This window comes from Gracilinanus agilis, chromosome 6, assembly GCF_016433145.1.
Source record: "Gracilinanus agilis isolate LMUSP501 chromosome 6, AgileGrace, whole genome shotgun sequence".
NCBI lineage: Eukaryota > Metazoa > Chordata > Mammalia > Didelphimorphia > Didelphidae > Gracilinanus > Gracilinanus agilis.
In genome coordinates, this window is record NC_058135.1 from 120,667,688 (window position 1) to 120,692,079 (window position 24,392).

Genomic DNA, 24,392 nt, shown 5'->3' on the forward strand with positions numbered 1-24,392 from the left:
AAGTTGTGCTTCTGATGGTCTTTATTTTCCCAACCTAATGGTTCGTTTATTTAACTAATGGGCTGCGTCCACATTAGAGAATGTTTGCTAGACTCAGCAAACATTGTTTTGATGTGCAAAGTGGGGATTGTGGTTAAATTTAGTCATGACATGGGTTGAACTAGCATAGTCAAGTGTTACAGCTGACAACACAAATAGGGACAAGATGGTGGCACAGGAGCCCCCCATGGTCTATCAACAGATCACATGATTTTTTTTCAGTGAGGCATTCTTGTATCTTTGTCATCCCTTTCCCCTTTAAAAGCCTATAGCAGTCAAAGCTGGCCTGAGACACTTCCTAGCTGTGTGATCCTGGGTAAGTCACTTAACCCTCATTGCCTCACTTCTGCCTTGGAACCCAAACAAAGTATTGATTCTAAGATGGAAGGTAAGGGTTTAAAAAAAGAAAAAAAACACTTTAGCTTTTAGGCTGCTTGAGGGAAAGGGCCTTCTCTTTTTCATATTCTGTAAGCTTAACGTCTGTGTTTCTCATAGAGTTATTCACACCGTGGGCACCTCATTAATGCTTCTTGACTTGACTTGGCTTGGCTGCATTTAGAGTTGACTAGCCAGTATTCAGTCCTTTCTAGAAAGGGGTAGAATCCGATCCTCTCCTCCCTGCCCCGCCCCCTGGATATGGAATCAGCCATACTCCATCACAGTTAGCCCAGGGACCATAGCGTGGCCTTTCCATGCTTCATGGAGTTTCTATCAGATGAAAAGTCAGACTTTCCTAACATTCAGAAAAAAAGACTGACTGACCCAATTTGGTATTTTTATGTCTCTCCATATTTGAGACAAAGATCAGGATACAGAACTAAAAGGAGAAAAGAGTATATTACAGTGTCACTGAAGAGACACAACAGGGAAGTTGAGGGGAAAGCAGACCTTTTTTGGTATAGATGACACGGGCACCTTGGCAGAGAACAGAGCCCTGTAGCTGGTCACTTTTTCAAACAAAGCCTCTGTTTTGGGGGAGGCCACCAAAGTCCTAAAAAGGCTATTTTGTTAACCTTCAGCATGGTACCTATAGGTGCAGATACCATCTGAGTAACATCCAGATCTCCAGCTCTCACTTGCACTTGGAATTGTTTGCCTTAATGCAAAGCTAAACACAAGAGGCCTGCTTCTAGTCAGCTCTCTGGATGTAACCACTGGACTAAGATCTTAGAGTGCTTGAAGATGGAAGTGTAAGAAGTCAGATTGCATTAAGTCAGACTCCATCAGCTTGGAACGTGGGATCACTGGGAGAGAGGCAAAAGTGACAGGTATTTCCTGTTATGTCTAAAGAAACAACTTTATCTGGGAATTAATTTTAACTAAGATATTAAAGGGAATGTTTAAATTAAGAATATAAAATTTGTAAACATCTTCAGGTACTTCAGAAGCTCTCATTTGCATGCATATGCCAGTTACATATAATTTTTATGTGTTTAGATCAATTCCTGTAGAACTTTTGCAGACAACATTTGGTTAGCCTACTTTTTGTTCCTCTAGAGACATGTGCTTCTAGCATCGGTAGACCATAGCAGTTAAAGGTTAAGTGACTTGGGGATAGCCAGGTGGCTCAGTGGATGGAGAGCCAGGCCTGGCGATGGGAGGTCCAGGGGTCAAATGCAGCCTCAGACATTTCCTAGCCCTATCACCCTGAGCAAGTCACTTAACTCCCATAGCCTAACCCTTACCACTCCTCTGCCTTGGAACAGATACTTGGTAGCAATTCTAAGACAAAAGGTAAAGGTTTAAAAAAAAAAAGATTAAATGACGTGCTTATGGTTAAATAGTCAGTAGATGTTCATCAGCCTTTCTAACTCCAAATCAAGTACTCTATATACATTTCATGCTGCTTCTCTGTCTAAAAGTAAGAAAACATCATTTTAAAAACATTCTTTTTCTTTTTTAAATGTTGAGCTCCAAATTCTCTCCCTTCCTCTAGCCCAGTGATGGGCAAACTACGGCCCACAAGCCAGATTGGGGGGGGGGGGGGCCTGAAATGTCCCATCAGGCCACACAACATTATTCCTAATCTGACAAATACAATGAGTAAGATACAATACAATGAAACTTGGAAAGAGTTGCCTTAGAAACAGACTGACAGATGAGCATTTCCTTTCCTTTGGCCCCCTCTTTAAAAAGTTTGCCCATCACTGATCTAGCCTGTCACCTACCCAATGAGAAGGCAATATGATATGAATTATACATAAAAAATCATGCAAAACATATTAACTAAGTTGCCCCAAAAAAAGTCAAGAAAAAGCAAGTGAAAAAAAAGCGTGCTTCAATCTGCACTCAAAACTCATCCGTTCTCTTGGAGGTAGATCATGAATTGTTGGGAATTGTCTTGGACCATTGTCCTAATCAGAGTAGCTAAGTCTTTCATAGTTTTTCATCATTACAATAGTGCAGTTACTGTGTACATTGTTTTCCTAGTTCTGCTTATTTCACTCTGCATCAGTTCATGTAGCTTTTTCAAGGTTCTCTGGAATCATCCAGTTCATCATTCCTTATAGCACAATAGTATTCCACCACCATCATATACCAAAATTTGTTTAGCCATTCCCTGATGGATGGACAACCCCTCAATTTCCAATTCCTTGCCCCCACAAAAAGAGCTGCTATAAATATTTTTAGTACACATAGGTTCTTTTCTCTTTTTAAAAATATCTCTTTGGGGGGGGGGGCAGCTGGGTAGCTCAGTGGATTGAGAGCCAGGCCTAGAAGACAGGAGATCCTAGGTTCAAATCTGGCCTCGGGTACTTCCCAGCTGTGTGACCCTGGGCAAGTCACTGGACCCCCATTGCCTACCCTTACCACTCTTCTGCCTTGGAGTCAATACTCAGTATTGACTCCAAGACAGAAGGTAAGGGTTTAAAAATATATATATCTCTTTGGGATACAGACTATTAGTGGTATTGTTGGATCAAAAGGTATGCACAATAGTTCCAAATTTTTCTCCAGAACCATTGAACCAGTTCATAACTCTCCCAACAGTGCACTAGTGTCCCTATTTTTTTCACATCCCCTCCAAGGTCACCCAAAAGCATACAGCATATGGACATCATTAACTTTATTTTTTTCCATGAAATATTTCCCCAATTTCTTTGTCGCCCCAATGTTTAGAGTTTAGAGCTTGAGAAGGTAAGATTGGACAAGGTGAGGAAAACCTCACATCATAGCACATAGTAGACATTTAATAAATGCTTATTGTCTGACTGACCCTAAATGTTCCCAAACAAGTCATCTCAAGTAGCTTCAGATTGTCACCTCCGCCTTGGATCATTTGTCACTGGAGGATGGATCCTGGGTCCTTGAAGGTGATGCCAATAGGATGTAGGCTCCGGCGAGTCACTTGCTGAGCCAAAAAACATCCAATGGTGACTGCATGTCTGTTGTCCAAGGACCAAGCTGATTAAAATTGGGACGGCTTATCACCAGCTTGGTACCTATGGGTATAGGTGTGGGTATGAATTCCCAGAGTCTGCTAAGTCATGGAGGGCTTTCAACCTGCATACCCACACCAATAAAAATTCCTAGCCCTTAAATTATTAGATTATTTTCAAACTGATGTTCCAGTTGAAAATGCTTAATTGCTGACTGTTTTCCCTTCTTGTGGAAGGTTCATTGTGGAATTTTGCAGCTCCCTCCCCCCTTTTTTGCCTAATTAAATCAAGCACTTTGTTGTTGAGAGGGAAATCCATGGTATAACTTCTGGCAAACAGCTGTCATTGTTAGGCAGGGAAATAAAGATGAACACACACTAAAACTTACATTTGAAACTACAAAAAGGCAGGGAGAACAGTTGGCCTGTTTATTTTCACCCTTGGTATACAGTTATTTAAACCAATAAAATGGAGAGTTGGGATATAGAGGGCGTGTTGGAGGGGAGTGGGAAGGGCATAGAGGGAAAGGTGAGCAATAAATAAACCCAGAGGACATGGTGAAATTCATCCCCTTTCTCTTTTCTCTTGCCTAGTCCAATCTCCCCTTCTTCACTGGCCGAGCTTCTCAGTCTTCTGGATGGCAAAGTCATCTCTCAGCCCGCAGCTCAACAGGTAAGTCCAGTTTTTGCTAAGGCCACTGTTTACTATGAAATTGGACTTATTGTTTATGAAAACGACCTCATAAAGTGGGGTTTGTAATTGAGGCATTAAGTGCTTCTAAGGGGTCTTTTTTATGCTGAAGGGTGGGAAAACTCATTTGTTAGTAAGGATAAAAAGCCATTTCCATGCACAGGTAATTTGCTACCCTCTTTGTTAATTGGGGAAGACTGTTTAATTGCTTCACATTACAGGAATGTTTACCCCAAATGTGTGTTTATGGAGGAAGAGAGAGCGCAGCAGGGTTTGCATTTCTATTAAAGGGAAGTGCAGATGCCACCATTCCTGTCCTAGGAGGACGGTGACAGACTCTCCACTGCTCCCCTGACCCCTTTGATGCTCCATCTGATAGCCTTCCCAGCATGCCAGGCTCCTTCTGCAGGGGCATTTGTCTTGGTCAGAGGCAGGCCTCCTCGCCATGAAGAGTGTGAGGCCAAACCAGGGAGGCCCAGCCATGCCGGACAGAGACAGTCACACACCCAGAGCCACCAGGCTGGGAGCCTTCCATTGTCCACTGGGGCCTTCTTAGCTAGGGATTCAGAATCCCACCCCCACCCCCACCCCACCCTTCCAGGTAGGAAATGGGAAGAAGAACACTGAGGCAGCTGGCCTGTTCCCAGCTTCAAACGCCACTGCCACCAGTGTTTCAATGGGATCCCTAATGTTATTTTAATGGAGCTTTTTGCATTTAATATTTATATGCACCAGTGATTGGAGCAGGCTACAAAGCGATCCTCTGGAAAGACTTCTCTCTCCTTTTGACTAATTACTAGCTACCATGGAGCATGCTCTGTCCTGTGCATCATGAAACCAGAGTCAGGCTAATACAGGCCCCGTTTAGCCACTACCAAGGGATGCTGCTGAACGACAGGGACCGTGCCACATTTAGAAAAGTATTTTGGTAGCCTGGATGTCAGAAGAATAACAAATGTTTATCACCACTCTCAGCAGTAGGGAGAGATATTGGATGGCCTGGGGGCAACAGCAGCTATATATACACAAGAGCAAATGAATTATAGCATTGAAGGGGGAGGAGGAGGAGGAGGAGGAGATTCTCACCCCCCCCCCAAATCTAACAGTCCCAGAGAGACAGGCGCAACAAGAAGTGATGGAAGACTGACAGCCTGGGTTTCTACAGATGTGCACATAGAGACGTTGTTGGATGGCATCCGCATCCTCGGTGTTCAAACAAGTCGGGTGCTCTTTCTGAGGTTCTGTGGAAGCATCGAAACTCCAGTGTATAAAAAGCTTCCTGCCCCAGATAGGGGGGTGTCAGGAGTCTGTTCTGCCCTTTGCTTTAACCTGGTGGAGTGGGAGCCTGCAGCTTTCTGCAGCAAAACCAGAAAGTGGCGGTGCCTTGGACAGGAAGTGTCGGAAGCAAGATCCAGCCCTGCTCATCAAAACCTCAGTCACTCGTGACCTCCTCTCTCCCTCTCCCTCTCCCTCCTCCTTCTCTCTCTTTCTCTCCTTCCCTCTCTTCTTCTCTCTGTCCCCCTCTAGTCTACCCTATCAGCTGCCCAAGTCCAGTCCCTGCTCTCCCATCCCCACAATCCCGGCCAGGCTCTCCTCTCATCTGCACTGATGCAGCATCCTCACTCCTGCCAGTAGCCCTCCTTTGCCCCTCTCCTCTACACCATTGCCAATCAGTATTCCTAGGACGTGTCAGTCTTACCATCTCACTCTCCCACTCACACATCTTTGATAGTTCTCCAATTGCTTCTGGGAAAAAAATTATAGTCATAATGAACACATAAGGAACTTGAAATTTTTCCTTCATTATCTCCTAGGACATTCCAAGCCTTCTCAGCCTGGCCTCACTTTCCTTTCCAGGTGTTCTTTTTTGCCTCTTCACCTGGTATTTCAGCCAAACCATCCTCCTCGCTGTCCCCCAAACTTGCCCTGTCGTCTCCTGTCTGCATTTGCTCACGCTGAGCCCTGGGTCTGGAGGGCCTTTCTCTACCTTCACTTAGGCCTAGCTGCCGTTAAGGCCCAGTTCAGGGACCACAGCCTGCAGAAAACCTCCCTCATCCCCCTATTTTCAAGCCTTTTGCCTCCTCATCAATGTCAGTGTTTGCTCTTCTTAGTTGAGTGTCAGCTGCCTGAGGGCAAGAGAGAGAGAGAGAGAGAGAGAGTGTGTGTGTGTGTGTGTGTGTGTGTGTGTGTGTCTGTCTGTCTGTCCGTCTTCTGTCCCCTGTGCCTAGCATTTTCTTACTAGATCTCTGATTTCCTCACCATAAGGAGCTCCCTATGAGAAGCTTCTCCATAAGTCGGTTTTCCCAGGAAAGGGGTCTTCTATGGGCTCATAAAGCCCTTAGGGGCCAAGGGTCACGTTGAATCCAGATCTCCCAATCCCTGAGGCCTCTCTCAGATACCTCCTTCATATTGCCTCTCACCCGGCATTCGTAGCCCTTCAGAAATGCTTATTACGTTAAGGAATCAAAGATCTCTAGACTAGGAGCTTTAGGGATCCGTGTTTGAATCCTGGTTCTTACTACTTCCTGCTCCCTGTCTAACCCTGAGACAGGTCTCTTCCTCTCCTGGCCTCCATGTCCACGGCTGACCTAAGAGGGATCTAAGTGGCCTCTCGGGACCTCTCAGGCACTGAACCAGCTTGAGGCCCGGAGGAAGCAAGGGCACAGGGCTGATTCTAGGATTTGGTCCAGGCCCAATGCTCCATCCACTGAGCTGCCTGGCTGCTGCTGTACTAAGCTTTCAAGGCTCTAAGGTGGGATTTTTCCTTAGACAAGAGGCATTTTCTGAGTTCCTGGCATTGTAAGGCTGCTGTCTTCTTGCTCATCCTGTCCGCATCAGAGCCACTTTATTCCTTTAAAAAGGTTTCGCAGGGCCTTACTTGTGCCTGTGTTGTTTCCCAGCCCCAGAATGGGAGCTCTCTGCTTGCTTCTGTCTTTGCAGCTCTCCCGCCTAGCGCAGGCTGCTAGAATGGATGAGGCTCCCTTTGCCCCTATTCGCCTTCAGTCCCAGGGAGGCTAGTTGTGCCTCAGCCTGGGAGAGAGACAGGCGCCATCTTTCCCTTCCCCAACACAGTGGGTAGCAGACTTGCTTTTAGGGTCAGGAAGTCCCACATTCAAGTCCTACCTCCAACATACACTAATCCCAGATAAGCCATTTACCCAGTGGCCCAGGTAATTTTTAAAAGAACTCTTACCTTCTGTCTTAGTTCTAATTCTAAGATAGAAGAGTGGCAAGGACTAGTCAATTGGGTTGAAGTGACTTGCCCAGGGTCTCACAGCTGGGATTGGAACCCAAGACCTCCTGTCTCCAAGGCTGGCTTTCTATCCACTAAGCCTCCTAGCTGCCGTCCAGGGCAATTTTTTATTAACTTTCTTTTTTTTTTATAGCTTTTTTTTTTAACCCTTAACTTCGGTGCATTGTCTCATAGGTGGAAGAGTGGTAAGGGTGGGCAATGGGGGTCAAGTGACTTGCCCAGGGTCACACAGCTGGGAAGTGGCTGAGGCCGGGTTTGAACCTAGGACCTCCCGTCTCTAGGCCTGACTCTCACTCCACTGAGCTACCCAGCTGCCCCAAGGCAATTTTTTAATAATTAAGTTAGAGAAGAATTGCCTGTCTCTGCTGGTGGAGAGAGTTTCCACCCTGATGAAATGATTACACCAGATACAAAACAAAGACACTATTTGTACGTGCCAAATATTTGTATATCACCCCTAACATCAAGCCAGGTCGCTTAATGGGGAGAGTGTCCTTTCCCTTGAGGGGTATGATGCATCCCACCTACTTGAGGAGGGATCCAGAAGGCTGCCTCCTCACATATTCATGTGCTGCCCTCATCCTGGGCGGTTCTGCTCAAGTGTAACAAGCTGATATTTCCCCAGCACCTTGCAAGGTGCCAGATGCATTGCAGTGGCGGTGGTGTCTCTACTAGTCTCAGAGCCGGTGCCCCTGCTCGTGGGTCTGCAGTGTTCACACAAGGTATTACGGTGGGCAAGCCATAGGAGGCCCTTGTACCTGGTGGTCTCCCCACTCCCATCCCAGCTCCCTGTCGATCCGGCCTTACCTCTTCTGCCTCAGAGGAGATGTATGGATTTTTGATTAGCAAAGTCTTGGGGGCCCCAGGAGAGGGGGGCGCTTTTTATTCCCAGCCGTGTTTCTAGACCTTGAGGGATGCCCTACCTATGGATGGTACATTTTCAAGTAGTCTCTTTTTTTTTAGACATCTCTGCAGACAGAATTGGACAGAAATAAACACTGCCAAAAGCTGCTTTTTTCTTTTTTTAGCAATCCTTTTTTTTTTTAAGCTAGTTTTTTTTTTTAAAGAAAATACACCTTTTTTGTGTACTTTTTTATGTGTAGCTCACATAAACAGTTAGGAAAACCAAATATTCTAGGTGGTGCCCGTGGCTATCTTGCCTTTTCATTAGTCATTTAGGAAAGGTGAATTTGCATTTCCCTGCATTCACTGTGGCACCTCTTTGGGAAGACCAACTGCTTCCCCACCAGGCATTGCTACAGACTTCTCTCAAGGTCTCAGCTAAAGAAAAATGAAGATGTCGGGGGGAAAGGGCAAAGACAAGGCACCCAGGTCTCGTTACTGCCAGCTTCTGTTAGGACAAGGCACATTATAAAAGTGTGCTGGGTTTCGTTCAGTGACTAGATTCAGCAAACCTTTATTGAGCACCACCTGCATCTAAGGTACCATGTTAGGCTCTGGACATTCAAAGGTAAAAAGATGAAAGCCAAATAGTCCCTTTGTGGAAGAGCTTCTAATAGGGACAGTGGTCTGTGAACTTGCTTTCTTTAACGTATCTTAATAATCTTGTTTCAGCATAATTGGTTCCTCTGTAATCTACATTTAAGAACTTGATTCTGAGAAGGGGTAAGGGGGTACGTAGGCTTCACCAGACTGTCAAGGGGTCTATGGCTCAAATAAGATACCAGGGGGAATGTGTACTTAGATTATAATAACAACAGAAGTAATGAGGGTAATCGCTCACGTTTATGTGGTGCTTTAAGGTTTGCAGACATTTATCTCATTTGTACCTCTCAGCAGCCCTGTGATAAGGTGCTGTTATCCTCATTGGGCACATGAGGAAAGGTTCAGAGAGGGTGACATAATAATGAGGGTAGGTAACATTTATATGGCTCTTAATGTATGCCAGGCAGAGTTCTTTCTTAGCACCTTATAATAATGATCTCATTTGATCTTCACAGTGATCCTGGGAGGTGGGGGGCTGATGTTGTTAGCCTCATTTTACAGAGGAGGACATTGAGGCATTGGGTCAAAAGAAACAAAAACAAAAAAACAGAGCCCTGATGGAATGTTCAGTTTCCTGGGGGAATGTTGTTATGAACACCTGGGCAAAGGAAAGATCCTGATAACATACCCCAGGGATAGGACAGCATTCACAGGTACGAGGAGTGGCGCCTGAGCTAGACATCAAGGAAAGAGAAAAATCACAGATTCCTGGGCTGATGCTATTGACTGTCATGTGGACATAAGCCTGGCCTGCTTCCTGAGTGAGCATAGAGAGAGAATGTCTGTCCGCACCCCACCCCCCAGGGTTAACATTGGCTAATAGCACCCATGGGCATAGCACCAAGGACAGTTCAGAGGGCCTAAGGCCATAGCTTCAGCTGCATTGTGTGAAGTGTGAATTTCTTTGTCTATCAATCAGCAACTTTTAATTTAATCAACCAAAACTGAAAACACCCCAACTTAATACTTTGTTAGCCAACAAGTAAGAGAATTCACAAGTCACTTACTTGTATAATTGGTCCCAATGCTCCAGACCAATGATGGCGAACCTTTTAGAGCCTGAGTGCCCATAGTGCACCCTCATACCACCCATGAGCTGCCCTTTCCCCCAGACAGGGGAGGGAGGAAGTACTCCCATTGGGCTGTGGGGCAGAAGCAAGATCATGTGACAAATGTCCTCAGGCACAGTGGAGAGGGGGAAGGGAGCAGCTCCCTCTGGCACGCTCTGGCATGCCAGCCATAGATTTGCCAACACAGCACTAGACCAGCCAAGCCAAAGGGCACACTGGTGAGCTGGGGAAATCAAGACTAAGTGTTACCAGGCCTCAAAGCAGCATCTGCCTTATCTTTCTCGTACCATTCGCATTAGATGCCGAAATAGAATGGGGAGTTTTCCATCTCCTTCATTGCCATAGTAATGATGATATAAATATACAATTATGACTGCAGGCAAGCATGGACCCAAAGCCTGCAGGAGGGAACAGAGAACATTGCCACAGCCTCCATATAGCATGAGAGCCAAAGGAAGAAGGGAAATAACCACCCGAGGACCTCTCTTCCTTACAAATATTCCCCATCTTCAGGGGGAAATCATCTTTTAAAAAATAAAAAAAACATACAGACATTTGTGGATAATTGTCCCAGTCAGGCCTGGAACCAGCTTTTCCTGTAGGGAAGAAATAAGAGGTAGGCCTGGGGATTCCATGTGTGTTAATTTATGTTTTTATTTTGTATTCTCATTACGAGGCCAAATAACTTCCTGCCCTCATGGAGTCCTCTTCCCCAGCAGGATGTTAGAGTTAGAGTTAGAGTTGGTCTCAGCCCACTGGCTGCCTCCTACCGCTTTTGCGTGGGTCCTAACCTTTACAGAAAGTTGCCATTTCATTTAATTAGTTCGTTGGATTGATAGTGTGCCTGTCTCCTGGCTGTCAGCAGGAGTCCTAGGACTAGTCATTGCCCCCTCACAACTCCCACAGCAGTGCAGCAGAGGGGGAAGGCTGGCTCTACCCAGAGAGAGCCATATCTCATGATTCAGTGGGGTGGGAGGAAGCCAGCTCTCTGTGAGGGGGAGGCAGGAGGTGCCCACTAATACTTGTAGAGACTGATATTAGGAGAAAACAGAGCCCCCAGGGCTCCCAGGACCCTTTAGCCTGCGGCCCTGATTAGTCTAGGTGCATGGGATGGAGTATTTAGGAAATATCAATGATGAGCGGCAGATCTGCAAGGGTCCTCAGACGGAAGTCTGGCCCAGCCCTTTGCTGCACAGACAAAGACAGGCTCAAAGGTTTGATGTCACTTGATGATGTCAAGGCCACTCAGGGAAAGGGATTTGAACCTAGCTGTTTTGACTCCAAATCTAGGGGGTCTCTCCATAGCACTTAGGATTCTTTCAGTCACTTCATTTTCCGTTTAAAAAGAGCTTTGGCATCAGTACAACCTTCCTCTTCCTCCTTCTCCTTCCCCCAAATCCTTGTAACTTGGCATCCTTGGAAAAGGAGCCATGCCTTGTACCAGAGATCATTCTTCACTCTGCTTTCCCCACTCTGGTTCATAGGTTTTTGAGGAATTATGGCAAAACCAAGGGAAGTCTGCAGGCCAGATTGTTCAAGAGAAGAAACTCGAGCTGCTCCAAAAGCAAGAAGAACTGGAAGAGATATGCCAGGCAGTGCTGGACCGGCATCCTCAGGAGGTGATTTGGATTTTCTTTGTGACTTCAGGAGAGTAGGGAGGAGGCTGCCATCAGCACCAGTGGCTGGAGGTTTCTTCCAACTCACAGGTTTTTCATGCTGACCTCCAGGATGAGCTGTGGGGCTGGGTGTCACCTCTGGTCATTCAGAGGAGAAAGCATAGGAGCCTTGCAGCCCTCAGATGGGGCAGGCATGTTGTCCTGAAGCCTAGCCAGCCCAGTGTGAATATTTGTATTCTCCTTGGAATTTGGAACCATTCAATCTGTTTTCATTGGAAATCCTCACCCCTCTGAACACTATTTAATTTGCATTGAGTTATTACTTGTAGGAGTGTCACCAGAATGGCCAGATTGAAATGTTGACCCCTCAGGGGCCTGGCCTTTCTCGAGGGCACAAATACTGCCAGGAGTGAACAGGACCTCCCCATAAGAAGCTAGCCTGCAGGTCCTGCCATGAAGGAGGGCAGAGATGGAGACGAAAACACTCCCAGCTTCAGCCTCACAAGGAGTGTTTGTAAAGGCAGCATGGAAAATTATTTTTAAATTATGGAGAAAATCCTTGACAGGAGCATGGCTAAAAACCAAGTCATTTTGTGTTCTGAGCATAGCACAAAACAGGCAAGCTAAAATGAGTAGGGTCCCTCCCTCCCCCAAGTCTAATCATGTTGTCTAGAAGGATTTTTCCATGTGGGGGAAGAAAAAATTGCCATCCTCACTTACAGAACAGTCCCCACCTACCTATCAGCTTGCTGGAAGACACTAACAGCCCCGTAAAAGCTCTTGATAAAGAAAATGAGCTTGTACTGAGGCTTCTGCAGTCTTCATCTTCCTGCCTCATCTCTAGTCAGATTCATACTAAAGCACTTTGTTTTGTGCAGGTAGACTACCGGGGAACATCAGAGCCAGAGTTCCTGCCTCTCTGGTTAGCTGCTATTCGATGTATCTTCAGCACCTCCCCTTCTCTCCCTTGTACCCCTGATTAAGAACTACCATTTCTTTTTAAATAGAGCCTGTGCTTTCATGACTGCTGAGAGCCCTTACTGCAGAATTAGAGACTCGCTCTCTGTTCTGATCAGACTTTTTAAATCCCCTTTAGGCAACTTACTCTTTCAGGGGCCTTTTAAGAAGCTCTTCTTGCTCCTAATACTTGGGAAACAAACTTGCTTGAACCACCATCATGGTGCCCTTGTAGCACTGTGGCAGTTAGGGAGAAGAAGGAAAGTTCTGGTCCCCAAAATAGACCAGACCCAGGCCATCATTTACTTGTTAGACATCAGCCTGATTTTTCCCATTTATTTATATCAGAAGCCTAGAGTTTGGAAATTTCCCTTCAGCAAGAACCTAGAGAAGAAATGATCTTAGAGATCTGCCTTTGAACAAAAGGCCAAGGGAGGACAAAGGTGGCGAGCAAGACTGGATCCTCCATAGAGTCCTTTCTCCCCAGCACATCTCTGGTTAGGAATAACTCCTTATTACATGTGGCAAGTGAAAGAGGAAACGCCTAAGGAAACGAAGGTGCCGGCTTCTGGGCATATCACTTTATTAAGCAGGACGTACCATTTGCCCCACAAATGGGAACCCTCAGCTTTGCCACTGACTTCTGTAATTCTAATTATGAATATAGGAAAAAGTCTCATGGATTCTGCTTATAGGCAAGTGATCCCCGGGGGGAGTGGGCTGCCCACTCCCTGATGATCAAAAGTGAGGTGAGGAGCACATTGGAGCAGCGGGTCATGGCGGGGGAATTAAATGAACCGCACTAACGCCATCTTGTGACTCAATGCTGGAGCAAGCCCAGCTCTCTTTATATTCAATTAGGCATCTAATCCAATTTCTGATCTGGGAGAAAATTTTATTCAATTGTGGACATTCTGAGAGCTCTTTGCTGCCTCCTTTATGGCTGGGAAGGCGGACCACCTTGACTTATCATAGGTTATGCTGACCAGAAATCCCTTCAGATTTAAAGTCTGACAAGGAGTTTTTGCCCATTTACACACCTTGAACAATCCAGGTATTTTATCTGAAAACTGGCCCTGTACTAGTTAGTCAGTTATTTTTTTCTGGGTCCACTTGACTGAATATGTTGAACACATTGGTGGGAGGGGAACAGCCATTTTCTGATTGTATCCCTTCATGTTCCCTCCCCCAAGCTGAAAAGCCCCTCATCTTTCTTCCCCTTAGAAATCAGATTATCTAACCATGCATGCTGGTTCATTGTTTTCTTTTCTTTAATTGGTCTGGTTTCTCAGGGATAAGTTTGTTTTCCCTTGGTTTTGGGGTCCAGGGCCAAAGCCGAGGGCGGCTACTGCTCCCCATTTGTTGGGCCGTTGATGCCACAGCTTCATCAGCTGATAGGCTCAGAAGCCGGCCCCTTTGTTTCTCCAGGCTTTCCATCCTTCACCCGCCACCTACAGCCATTTGCTTTTCCCCTTAAATATATTTCCTTCATTTCTTGGAAGGTCATGGCAGTAAAGAAGGGAAACCAGAAAGTTGTGAATAAGCTGATCGGACTGGCCCGAAGGGCGACAGAAGGACGGGCAGACCCAGCCAAGATAAAGCAGATTCTGGAGAAGCAGCTGCAGTGAGCAGCTCTGGGGCTGGAACCCTTGACTGGAACAGGAAGAAAGCAAACTGGCACGAGTGTGTGCGGGCACCTTCCCGGGGACCTCGAGGCTCCTCCTGAGCCAAGCAGAAGGCCGCCCTGCTCCCCACAGACCACCAGCATCCTGCCCTGGCTGCCAAAGCTAGGCCGGCTGCCTCCCGAGCCCCTTCCATCCTAGACCTTTCCCTTGGCACCATGTCCCCATGACGGAGATTACCAGGAAACTCCACAGGAGAACAGAAGGTCTTGCTCCCGTGTTTGTTTCCGTGCCAGCGGGAGCTGAGCGGGTTTCAGGCAGAAATGTAGCTGCAGCCCTAAGTCAGATTCTAGAATTCTGAAATAAATAAATCAGCCTCAACAATTTTAAATGATGTACCAGCTTTTCTTTTTAGAGCAAAAAAAAAAAGTAAATCAGTATCTCAAGCTCTGTATTTTTAGCCCTAGAAATTGGTTGGTTCAGGCAAAAAGAACTGCAGTCTGTGCACTCACGATTGAGGTGGGAGGTGCAGGGGGCAGGGAACTGTGGTATCCCCACTTACCTGGGCATCATCTGATTAATAAGGATGCTTTGTGTCTCAGCACTGAGAATAGGAGGAAGCGAGAGCTTTGCCCACGAGGTCCAACTGAGGTGGTATTGAAAAAAGACAAATCGATGTTTTCAAATATTTTAATGAATAAAATATATACCCAGACTTCACATAAAAAATTAACTTACAATTCAAACATCGTGCAGATGACCAAAAACAAGAGCTGTAACATCAGGCTAACTTGTTTTATCTGGAAAGCTTAAGACTCTAAATTAGCAAATCGAGGCCTTGACCTATAAAATTAATCATCAGGCACTTGACATCCTAATGAAGGCTGCATTGCTTTTATTCACATCATGTGTCCAGTCATACCATTTTATCCATGTTGCCTCGTAGGCTTCCTTTGTACCTGGATGCTCTGTCACCTCTGACTCAAGAGCTGGCTGTTAGTTTAAAGACCAGTTAGGTGCTTTGTTTTGAAATCACCCGGGACAAAAACGAGAAGAAAATCTTGCAGGGACCCTGGCTTGAAACAAAACATGATGTGGCCTTGATAAAAACAAAAATGCATTAAGAGACAGGGATGCTTCTTCCTATAATTTAAGGCTGTTCCAGGGACAACCAGGTTATTGTGAGAAATGTGCTTCCAGCATCTTCCCCCCCCCAGCCCCATTTCCAGCACCTTCAAATCTTCCCAATACCCACTTAGCTGCAAGCAGAGACAGTTGTTCCCTGAGAAAATGTGGAGGGGAAGAGAGTATCCCCCTTACCTTTCGGCAAGAGGAATTGGTTCATGATGGCTATACTCAATATTGAGTGAGCAGAGAGGAATGAGCAGCTTCTTCATCCTTGTCGATAGCTGTTGTGAATTTTAAAATTCTACCTCACCCAGAAAAAGGCATGCAGCGTTTGCTACTTAAACACTGAAAACGAACAGACCTGAAAATAAAAGGCCTATTTTTACTTTCTCCATACCTCCCAAGGAAAGCAACAAACTCGGCCTGGACTCTCTGTTCTCTCTTAGATTCCATCACGAATCCCAAAAGAGAGGAGAAGCAACATCTATCTAACAAATAGGGAGTCTTGCTATTTGCATCACCGTTTCACAAAAGGCTCTTGCTTCCAGGATAATAAAATTTGGCCCAGAGCATTTGGGGCTTTTTTCAGAGCTAAAGTCAAGTTATTACTTAATTAGAATGGCAGCTCTATCAAGATTTTTTTTTTTAAAACAGCAAACATCTTTGTAAACCATATTAGAGACTGAAGACTCCCAGTGAAAAATGTCAGCATTAAGACACTTGCCCTTTAAAATGCCAGCTCGCCTACATTAGAGACAATTGACTATTACCAAGGCCTTCCAAAAACAGGCTTTGTGTGCACCTGACTGCAACTGTGAAAATGGATGTGGAGTACTCTAGACATTTCCCTTGGACCCTCAACAGAGAGTGGGATCTGTTTGCTGAAGGCCCCAGCAAACTTGCAAAAAGCAGCAGCTCTGGCCTCCTTGGGGCTCAGTAAAATTCCATTGTAAATAGCTTCTTTCACTTGGGTGGGAATTGTGTTTGGTCCCCTGTTTGCTAGGCAGGGAAAACCTCATTAAAATGTATGAGTCAACACCAAGGTGGAGTCTTTCCCATTTATGATCTGGGTCTACACCTGGAGAGTTTGGTGCCTGACTGAATGGGAGAGAGATGATGTGGGACAATGGGCCCTTCCCCAGACCATCTTAGAACAGGTCATCCTGGCCAGGCCTAAGCCTTGGGTATAGGTGGAGTGTCCCCCAGGTGAGAATTTATCTTCCACTTTCAATTGCTCTACACTAGCCTTGGAGTCAGAAGATCTGAGTTCAAATCCTACCTTTGCCTATCACCAGCAGCTGTGTAACCTTGAATCCAGTCACAGATATTGAGAGGAAGGACTTCAGAAAATATTTAGTCCTACCCCTTCAGTTTGTAAATGAAAAAAATCCAAGAGGGAAAAGACTTGCCCAAGTTGGCTCTAGTGGGATTCCCTAAGAATATGGCAGCATACTTCACATTCCAATGTGAACAGAAGTAGGTAATATGATCATAAGACTATGTGGAGAAAATTTTGCTTAAGTAAGTAGCACTTTACCCATAGCCTACACATAAAAGGCAAATAACTAAAAGGTAAAAGCAACAAATCAGATTAAGATGTAATGAGGGAGCAACTAGGTGGTTCAGTGGATAGAGTGCTAGGTCTGGAGTCAGGAGGGCCTGGGTTCAAATTTGACCTTCAGACCTTTTCTGTGTGACCTGGGCAAGTCACTTGATTCCATTTTGTCTGGCCCTTTCCTTTTTCTCTTAAAAGTTGTAAACAATCTCAATGTATGGTTTCCTTGTTTCTTTTTAAACCCTTCCCTTCTGTCTTAGAATCAATACTAAGTGTTGGTTCCAAAGCCAGAAGAACAATAAAGACTAGACAATGATGAGGATTAAGTGACTTTCCCAGGAAGTATCTGAGGCTATATTTGAACCCAAGATCTCCCATCTCTAGAACTGGCTGTCAATCCACTGAGCCACCTAGATGCCCCCAATTTGTGGGTTTCTAAGTCAATATTTGATCTGTAAGGAGCCATTTCTAATTGAGTTTGACACCGTAGGTCTAGTATATTCCAACAGAATGGAAACTCATTGAGGGCAAGGGACTATTGTTTTTTTTTCTTTCTCCCCCAGTACCTAGCCTCATGCCTGACACATAGAAGGCAATTAATAAACATTTGTTGAATGAGTAAATTTTAAGCTCTCTGAGCTTCCGTTTCTTCTTACATAAAAATAGGTAAAATAAAGAAGTGCTTGTGCTACCTGTCCCCACAACATTGTTGGGAGATTTAAACTGGAGGGCTTATGTGACATACAAAGTCTGTTGGTGCCATTTTGATGATCCTTAATAATTTACTGTCCTTAATAATTACTTAGTGGGTGGTGTTTATAAGATTAAAATTACTATCCAATAACTCCAAGTATTATATTTTATAAGATTTATTAATAATCACTTGAAGTAGAAGAAATAAAAGGACAAAAGTTAAAGCCTGAATAAAGAAAAGTTTTCCCAGCAGCATTAGCGGGAAAAGAGCGAGCAGGGCAGGGTCACACACAAACTTTCTCTCCATAACATAAGGAGGTGAGGTGAGAACAAAAGAGGGATACTGGGATTTAGAATCCTGGGGAGCAGATTCTAATTTTATATGTTTCATGGAACTCCTTTGGAATTGATCATGCATCTAATCATAACACTTGCCAATTTTGTTGCCCTGGAACTTTTGTGGCTGGAACTTAAGAGGGTGGGCACAGACCTAGAAGTGAAATGAACTGGCTGGCATAACCAGCCAATGATGAGTCCAAGAAAAGCCTTTCTAGCCCTACGGCACTGCTATAGTGGAGAGCCACGTTTTGAAACTTGCTGCTTATGAGTATCCTGGAAGAAATGAAACTAAAAATTCTACTCTTGTTTTCCAAGAGCCTCATCTGTCCATAGCTTCTGGCCACACCCCAACATGCACAAAATTTTACACCACCTTCAGCATCAGGGGTTCAAGGAGTCTACAAAGTGGCCATTTATTGGGAGGGTTGGGGAAGTAAGGGGCCTGGGTCTCCCTATCTCATCCAGAGGGAGTACAGCAGCCTCATCTGAGCCCAAGCCCAATCCTGACTGGCATGGAAGTTTTAATCTGCCCCATTTTGCCAGTGTGGACCAATCTGCCTCTTTTTTGACAGTGTGGTGGTCCTATGCTCCCAGGAACTCCCCACAGTGGCACCAAATGGACACTCAACTGGTTTTTAGTCCTATTGCAACTTCTACAGCTCAGAACTCCTGAACTCAAAACTATTCACCAGCCTCAGAATCCTGGCAGGAATCCTTACAAGTTTGCACCATCATACCCAGGGGATCATTTAAAAAAAAAAAAAACTAAGCACATTGAATAAGTGTATGACGAGACAGAAGAAAGCAACTGAGGAAAACAAATCTGAGTTATTTTGTTCTCTACTTCCACCCCTCCAAAAATACCTGACTTTTACCTGAATGAATTTACAAGCTATCCTTTGCAATGAAGAGGTGGTAAATGGTCAGGCTAGTTAGTGGCTATTGGATGGAATATCTGTTGCTACCTCTTCTACTAAAGGGATGAACCTAGAAATCATTCATGAAGACAGGCAGCATCAAATCCCAGACTCTCTTTTGAAATGAATGCTCAATAAAAGGGGTTCTGCCCAAGAGAGAAGTTTATTCTTAACTAGCCAGGCTATAGCATCACTAACTTCAGGACATTGGAGGAAATGTAGGACTCATTCATTCTCTCATAAGCACGTAGCTCATGGGACTTGTGAGCAGTCCCAGCTCTGGGAAGCTTTTATGGTCTGGACTGAGATATACCATTATAGTGTCACAGATTCATACAGGCAGCATTTGGGGGGACAAAGGAGGAAAGAATTGTTGATTTTCTAGGGTTGGCATATTAACAAAGTAAGAGTTCCTTCTAAGCCCAATTTGCCATTGAGAGGCAGGAATAGATTTCAAAGTGGTGGGGAAAAAAATCTACCTCCAGGAGGAGATAAATTGATTGGGAAGGACCTAGGTGGATTGACAATGGAAAAACCCAACTAGGAACCTCCCCAGGGTCAGTAAAGCACAACCCCTTGAGTTATATAAAAGAAAATTTATTTAGGATTAGGAAATTGGTAGATAAACTTAATAGGGTCCCTGTCTCTAAAAACTAATTTCAACTCAACCTTATACGCTCCCCTCACGGGCAATGTTCTTCAGATCTTCTCAAATCCCTTCTTACCAACTTCATGATCTGTCTACAATCAAAGCTATCTGACTACCTTACTTAAACTAGATATTAAAGATTGTCTCTAAAAGCTAAGGAGGCAGGACTCACAGATGGACCGAGTCCTTACCCAGTCTGGGGTTGGCTTCCTCGGTAAACCCAAAGTCCTAGATGAAAATCCTTTGGGTTTACCTTACCCAAGTTGTCTCAGCCAGATCGGTCTTAGCACTTCAGGGAAAGACAGATCTCCAAGGCAGTTCTCCACACCCAGGAATTTCCTAATCTTTCCAGGAGATTAGTCTCTTCCCAGGAGAAGAGAGAGCAAAAGTCATCCCTTCTAGCTCAGAGAAAAGCCAGATCAGGAGTGGCAATTAATCTCAATTATCTCCCAAGCTTCTCCTTCCAGAATCCTCTCCTGGGGTTTGTGTCTAAATTCTCCTCCTTTCCTCCTAAAGACAATCTTTACTTTTTTTTCCTATCCCTTATCCCCTTATCCTTGCAGTGGCGTGGCCATTTCAAGAAGGGTTAGTCCAAAAGAGGTCAAAGATTAGTTGGTGTTAATGCCAGATGGCTAAAATTCCCAGGGGCTAACCAAGACATCACAGAGAACAAAGGACCAACCTGTACAAAGGGAAGAAACCACCTACTGAAGTCAACCATGGGGCGATCATCTCCTGTCAAAATAACAAACATATTGACCCCGTATGGCAGATTTTGGGAGGCCACAAACATGACACTGGGACAGGGAAGTAGGCATGGATGGGTTGCCAGCTTCATTACTGGAGTCTTAAGCCCTGGACTTGACTAGGGGAGTACGGTTTCATAAGAGAAAGAGCTGGAAGGAATGGCCACCCACCTATTATAGATTAGGAAAGTTGAAGTAAAGAGAAGCTAAATGGTTTGCCCAAGACTGCTTAGGTATGAAGTGGCAGAGAAAGGGTTGAATTCAAGTCCTCCAACTCTAAATTCAACACTCTTTCTCCTGCTTTAGACTGCTGTTTATAAAAGATAAACCTTTTGGTGCAGTGCAGGTTGGAAGCTAAAATCCCTTTCATTCCTAGAAACTAGGGGTCAAAGATGTTGGCCATTTTCCCATAACCCACCACTGTCCTTAAGAAATAGTCTCTCTTCCTGCTCCTCCCAGCTCTACAGCCTCACTCCAAGCCCACCCAGCCCCCACCCACATCCATTTGGCCAAAGCCCAGTTTACTCAGTTAATGAGCTGCCAGGATAATCTGCCCTCCAGAACAAGGAGTAGTTGGTTGCTAATGGGCTATTAAATGCTTGAGTGAAGAAAGGATTTATGGATACAGAATCATCTGGGATACAAGTCTTCCCCCCTTCTGAGAGCTTTTTTGCTAATGAATATTAGGTTTAAGAAAGGCCATTCCAAAAAGTTAACTCTACTTTGTCCTCAGAAACGTTTGCTCGGTCACATATTTCAGTAAGGATGATGAGGAGAGCTAAACCCTTCCACCACTCTGTTCTGGGGAGTGCCTGGCCATAGAGTCGAGGGTCATGGGATATGCACACTAATGGCTGAAGTCCAAGGGGGTCTGGGCATCTCAGTGACCTATGGCTGCTAGCTCGATCTGTCCCTGGCACAGTTAATACTGCCAGGCTAGCCAAGGCTCATGCACAACCAAGTAGCATGTGTAATCATAGCCATCCTGCAATAAAATCTTTCATACAAATGGCCAGTGGGGACAGCCATTTCCGTAAACACAGCACTAGTAATGGCTGATTAAATCAAGCAGCCCCGAAGCAGAAGCTGGGGACCTGTGGCAAACATGGGCCGGAATGCGGGGGTTTAAAAAAAAATCAAAATAAAAGCAAGGACTTCTCTAGGAAAGAAGCCTTGAACCCTGCTTGCTTGGGAACCTCCAGGTTCAAAGTGAGCCATCCTGATCCTTAGCTCCAAACCACCCCCAAAAGATCCAGAAAGCAAAGAACCTCCAGAAAAAGAAATCTGGAACATGGAGAGGAAATGGTCCGTATTGGACAAGTAGAGGGGATGGAGTAGATGTCTTCTTCCTTAGCTTCCTTGCTAAAGCCTCTCATAGGTACCTGTGAGAATTGGTGGCTGTCCCCCAAGAAGGCTTTGCAGCCTCTGGCCACAAAAAGATGCTTCAATCAGAACAAACGATACTGGCTTTTTTTTTTTTTTTTGTCTTTTTTTTTTTTTTAACCCTTGTACTTTGGTGTATTGTCTCATAGGTGGAAGATTGGTAAGGGTGGGCAATGGGGGTCAAGTGACTTGCCCAGGGTCACACAGCTGGGAAGTGGCTGAGGCCGGGTTTGAACCTAGGACCTCCCGTCTCTAGGCCTGACTCTCACTCCACTGAGCTACCCAGCTGCCCCACGATACTGGCTTTTAAGACGGCTAGAAGGACTACAACTGAGTCAAATAAAATCCATCCATTTCCCCCAAGTGGAAAGAGTTTTGCTGAATGGACCAGATATCTTTATCTACAAATTTGACAAGCTCAGCATCATCTTTCACCCCACCCCACCCCAACACCTCTCCAGTTCCTCTCCAGAGCAATGCAAGGGAACATACAGAAAGCTTATTTCCCATAATTCCTCTAAGATGAATGAAAAAAGTAATTAGCGGGAGTATCTCTGTGACTAGTGAGAAATAAACTTCTCTACTCCCAACACCCTCTCTTGATATTTTTTTTAACCCTTGCCTTTCATCTTAGAATGTATATTCTGTACTGGTTCAGAGCAGAAGAGTGATACGGGCTAGGCAATGGGGGTTAAGTGACTTTCTAGGGACACAGAGCCACAAAGTGTCTGAGACCAGAATTGAACCCAAGAATTCCCATCTCTAAACCTGACTTCAATCCACTAAGCCCTCTAAGTTCCCCACCCTTGATATTTTAAAAATCAACTTAAAATATCTGTTGGCCCATTTTCAAAACGAGTCTGCCAACTATACATGCTCTAATGTCCTTGGAATCGTGAAACATAGTCAGGTCAGCCTACGGGCTCCTCGGAAATCAGGTACTGAGGCCAGAGCTGAAATGAAAGCTGAAATGGGCAACCCAGACACATGTCAGCCCCTTAATGTCTTCATGGATAGCCTTCCTTCCCCAAGTAGCCAAGGCAGTCCAGCCCCACTTCAGAACCAAATCCACAGAGCCATAGCACCCTCACTTCTCTCCTCCCATTCTAGCAACCAAAGATCATAGATTTAGAAACAGAAGAGACCATAAGAATCAACCCATCGAACCCTTTTGTTTTAAAGATGAGGAAATTGAGGCACACAGAGGTATGGTCACTTAGGCAAGGTCATCCAGTAGCAGATCAGGAACTGCATCCCAGGTCCATTGGATCCAAACCTAGGAAGAATCTGTCACTTATACTGTGTTAATTAGAAACTCAAAATAATCTTATTCCATGGCCATCCAAATTCCTTTTCTATTTTACATTATAGTAGAAGCCAGGGCGCAGTGGATAGCATGCCAGGCCTGGAGTCAGAAAGAATCATCTTCCTGAGTTCAAATCTGGCCTCATATACTGGCTGTGTGACCCTGGGTAAGTTGTTTAACTCTGCCTCAGCTTCCTTATTTGTAAAATAGCTGGAGAAGGAAATGACTCCGAGATCTTAGCCTACAAGACCCCCAGTGGAGTCGCAAAATATGGGACACAACTGAAACAAATGAACAACAATTTATAAAAAATTTAATGAATGTTTCTAGGAGCCAAGAAGAAAATTAGGCAATTATTTGATTTTCTTTACATTCTAATGTCTTACTTATCTCCTGACTATTGCAAAGGATCCTTCATTATCACCCCTTTCCATTACATTAGCAGGATCTATCTTTCAGTTTTTTATAGGTTCTTTCCCTTTCACACCCCTAAATCAGCTTAACCTTGCAGGTCATTCAGGATTAACTTCTTTGCTCCCTTAGTCATCCACCACAGACCTTTGCGGCTCTTCTGAAGTGTGCCCATTTTCCTTGCCCGCCTCATTTCATTTCCTCGCTCATCACCTCCTCTGAGGCATTCTCAAGAGGAGCAGCATGCATGATCCCCACCATTCAAGCCACACTCTTATTTCTAACTGGCTTCCAAGGGTTAGTTAGTCTCCAAACACCACGTCAGATAGCCCTGAAGAAAGGAGGAGGCCTGCCTGGAGTCGTAGCATCCATTCCCAGAGAACCCCATCCTATTTTCCAATTCCAAATTAGCGGAAGGCTAACTCGTTTTCTATACGTGCACGTTAAAGGCTTCTGGGTAACCCGGCCATGAGTGATGCATATCGCCTTTTTTTTCCATTAGGGGCTTTGATGGAGAAGGTAGATAGTTGACAAAGAAGATATGAGTCATAAAAGCAAGTTCTTATTCTTCCCGACCACAGAGCCCTTCTGTAATAGATCTGAAAAAGCTGATGCAGAGAGTTGGAGCAAATCCTTTTCACTTACCACATTAGCAATTTAATTATATAGTGAGTCTAAACAGAACAAAATATTTGTGGAAGAGAGTCGGTCAAAGGTTCTGGTTTGAGACATTTAAATCATCCCATGAAGACAGCTTCAAAATCATGTTCTCTGGCTTAAAAGTCACCCTCTCCCTGGCTTCAGTAGCTCCACAGTTAGATCTCCCTGCCTAGAAAACCATATTCTCTTCTGAATAGACCGATGGGAGGTTAAAAATACAACTGAAGGAGCAGTGAGAGCACAGTGGACAGAGCAAATTCCAAAGACCTGAAATCAAATCTAGTCTCAGACACTTCCTAGTTTGTTTCACCCTGGGCAAGTCACTTAACCCCAATTGCCTAGCCCTTGCCACCCTTCTGTCTTGGAATCGATCAATTCTAAGAAAGAAGGTAAGGTTTAAAAATATATATATATACATATATATATATATATACATATATATATATACATATATATACATATACATATATAT

The 24,392-nt window shown here is 44.8% G+C and overlaps 1 protein-coding gene across 2 annotated transcripts in view; it reads left to right on the top strand.

The window, feature by feature from the left end:
* The window catches only part of GATB (glutamyl-tRNA amidotransferase subunit B), a 111,479-nt gene extending 96,971 nt beyond the window's left edge, over nucleotides 1-14,508 (top strand). For both annotated transcript variants that reach the window (XM_044681149.1, XM_044681148.1), the window contains exons 11-13: nucleotides 4,013-4,091; nucleotides 11,423-11,557; nucleotides 14,014-14,508. In XM_044681149.1, the coding sequence (XP_044537084.1) occupies nucleotides 4,013-4,091; nucleotides 11,423-11,557; nucleotides 14,014-14,139 (340 nt within the window). In that variant the 3' untranslated portion in view covers nucleotides 14,140-14,508. The remainder of the gene's footprint in view (nucleotides 1-4,012; nucleotides 4,092-11,422; nucleotides 11,558-14,013) is intronic.
* Nucleotides 14,509-24,392: the final 9,884 nt, after the last annotated feature.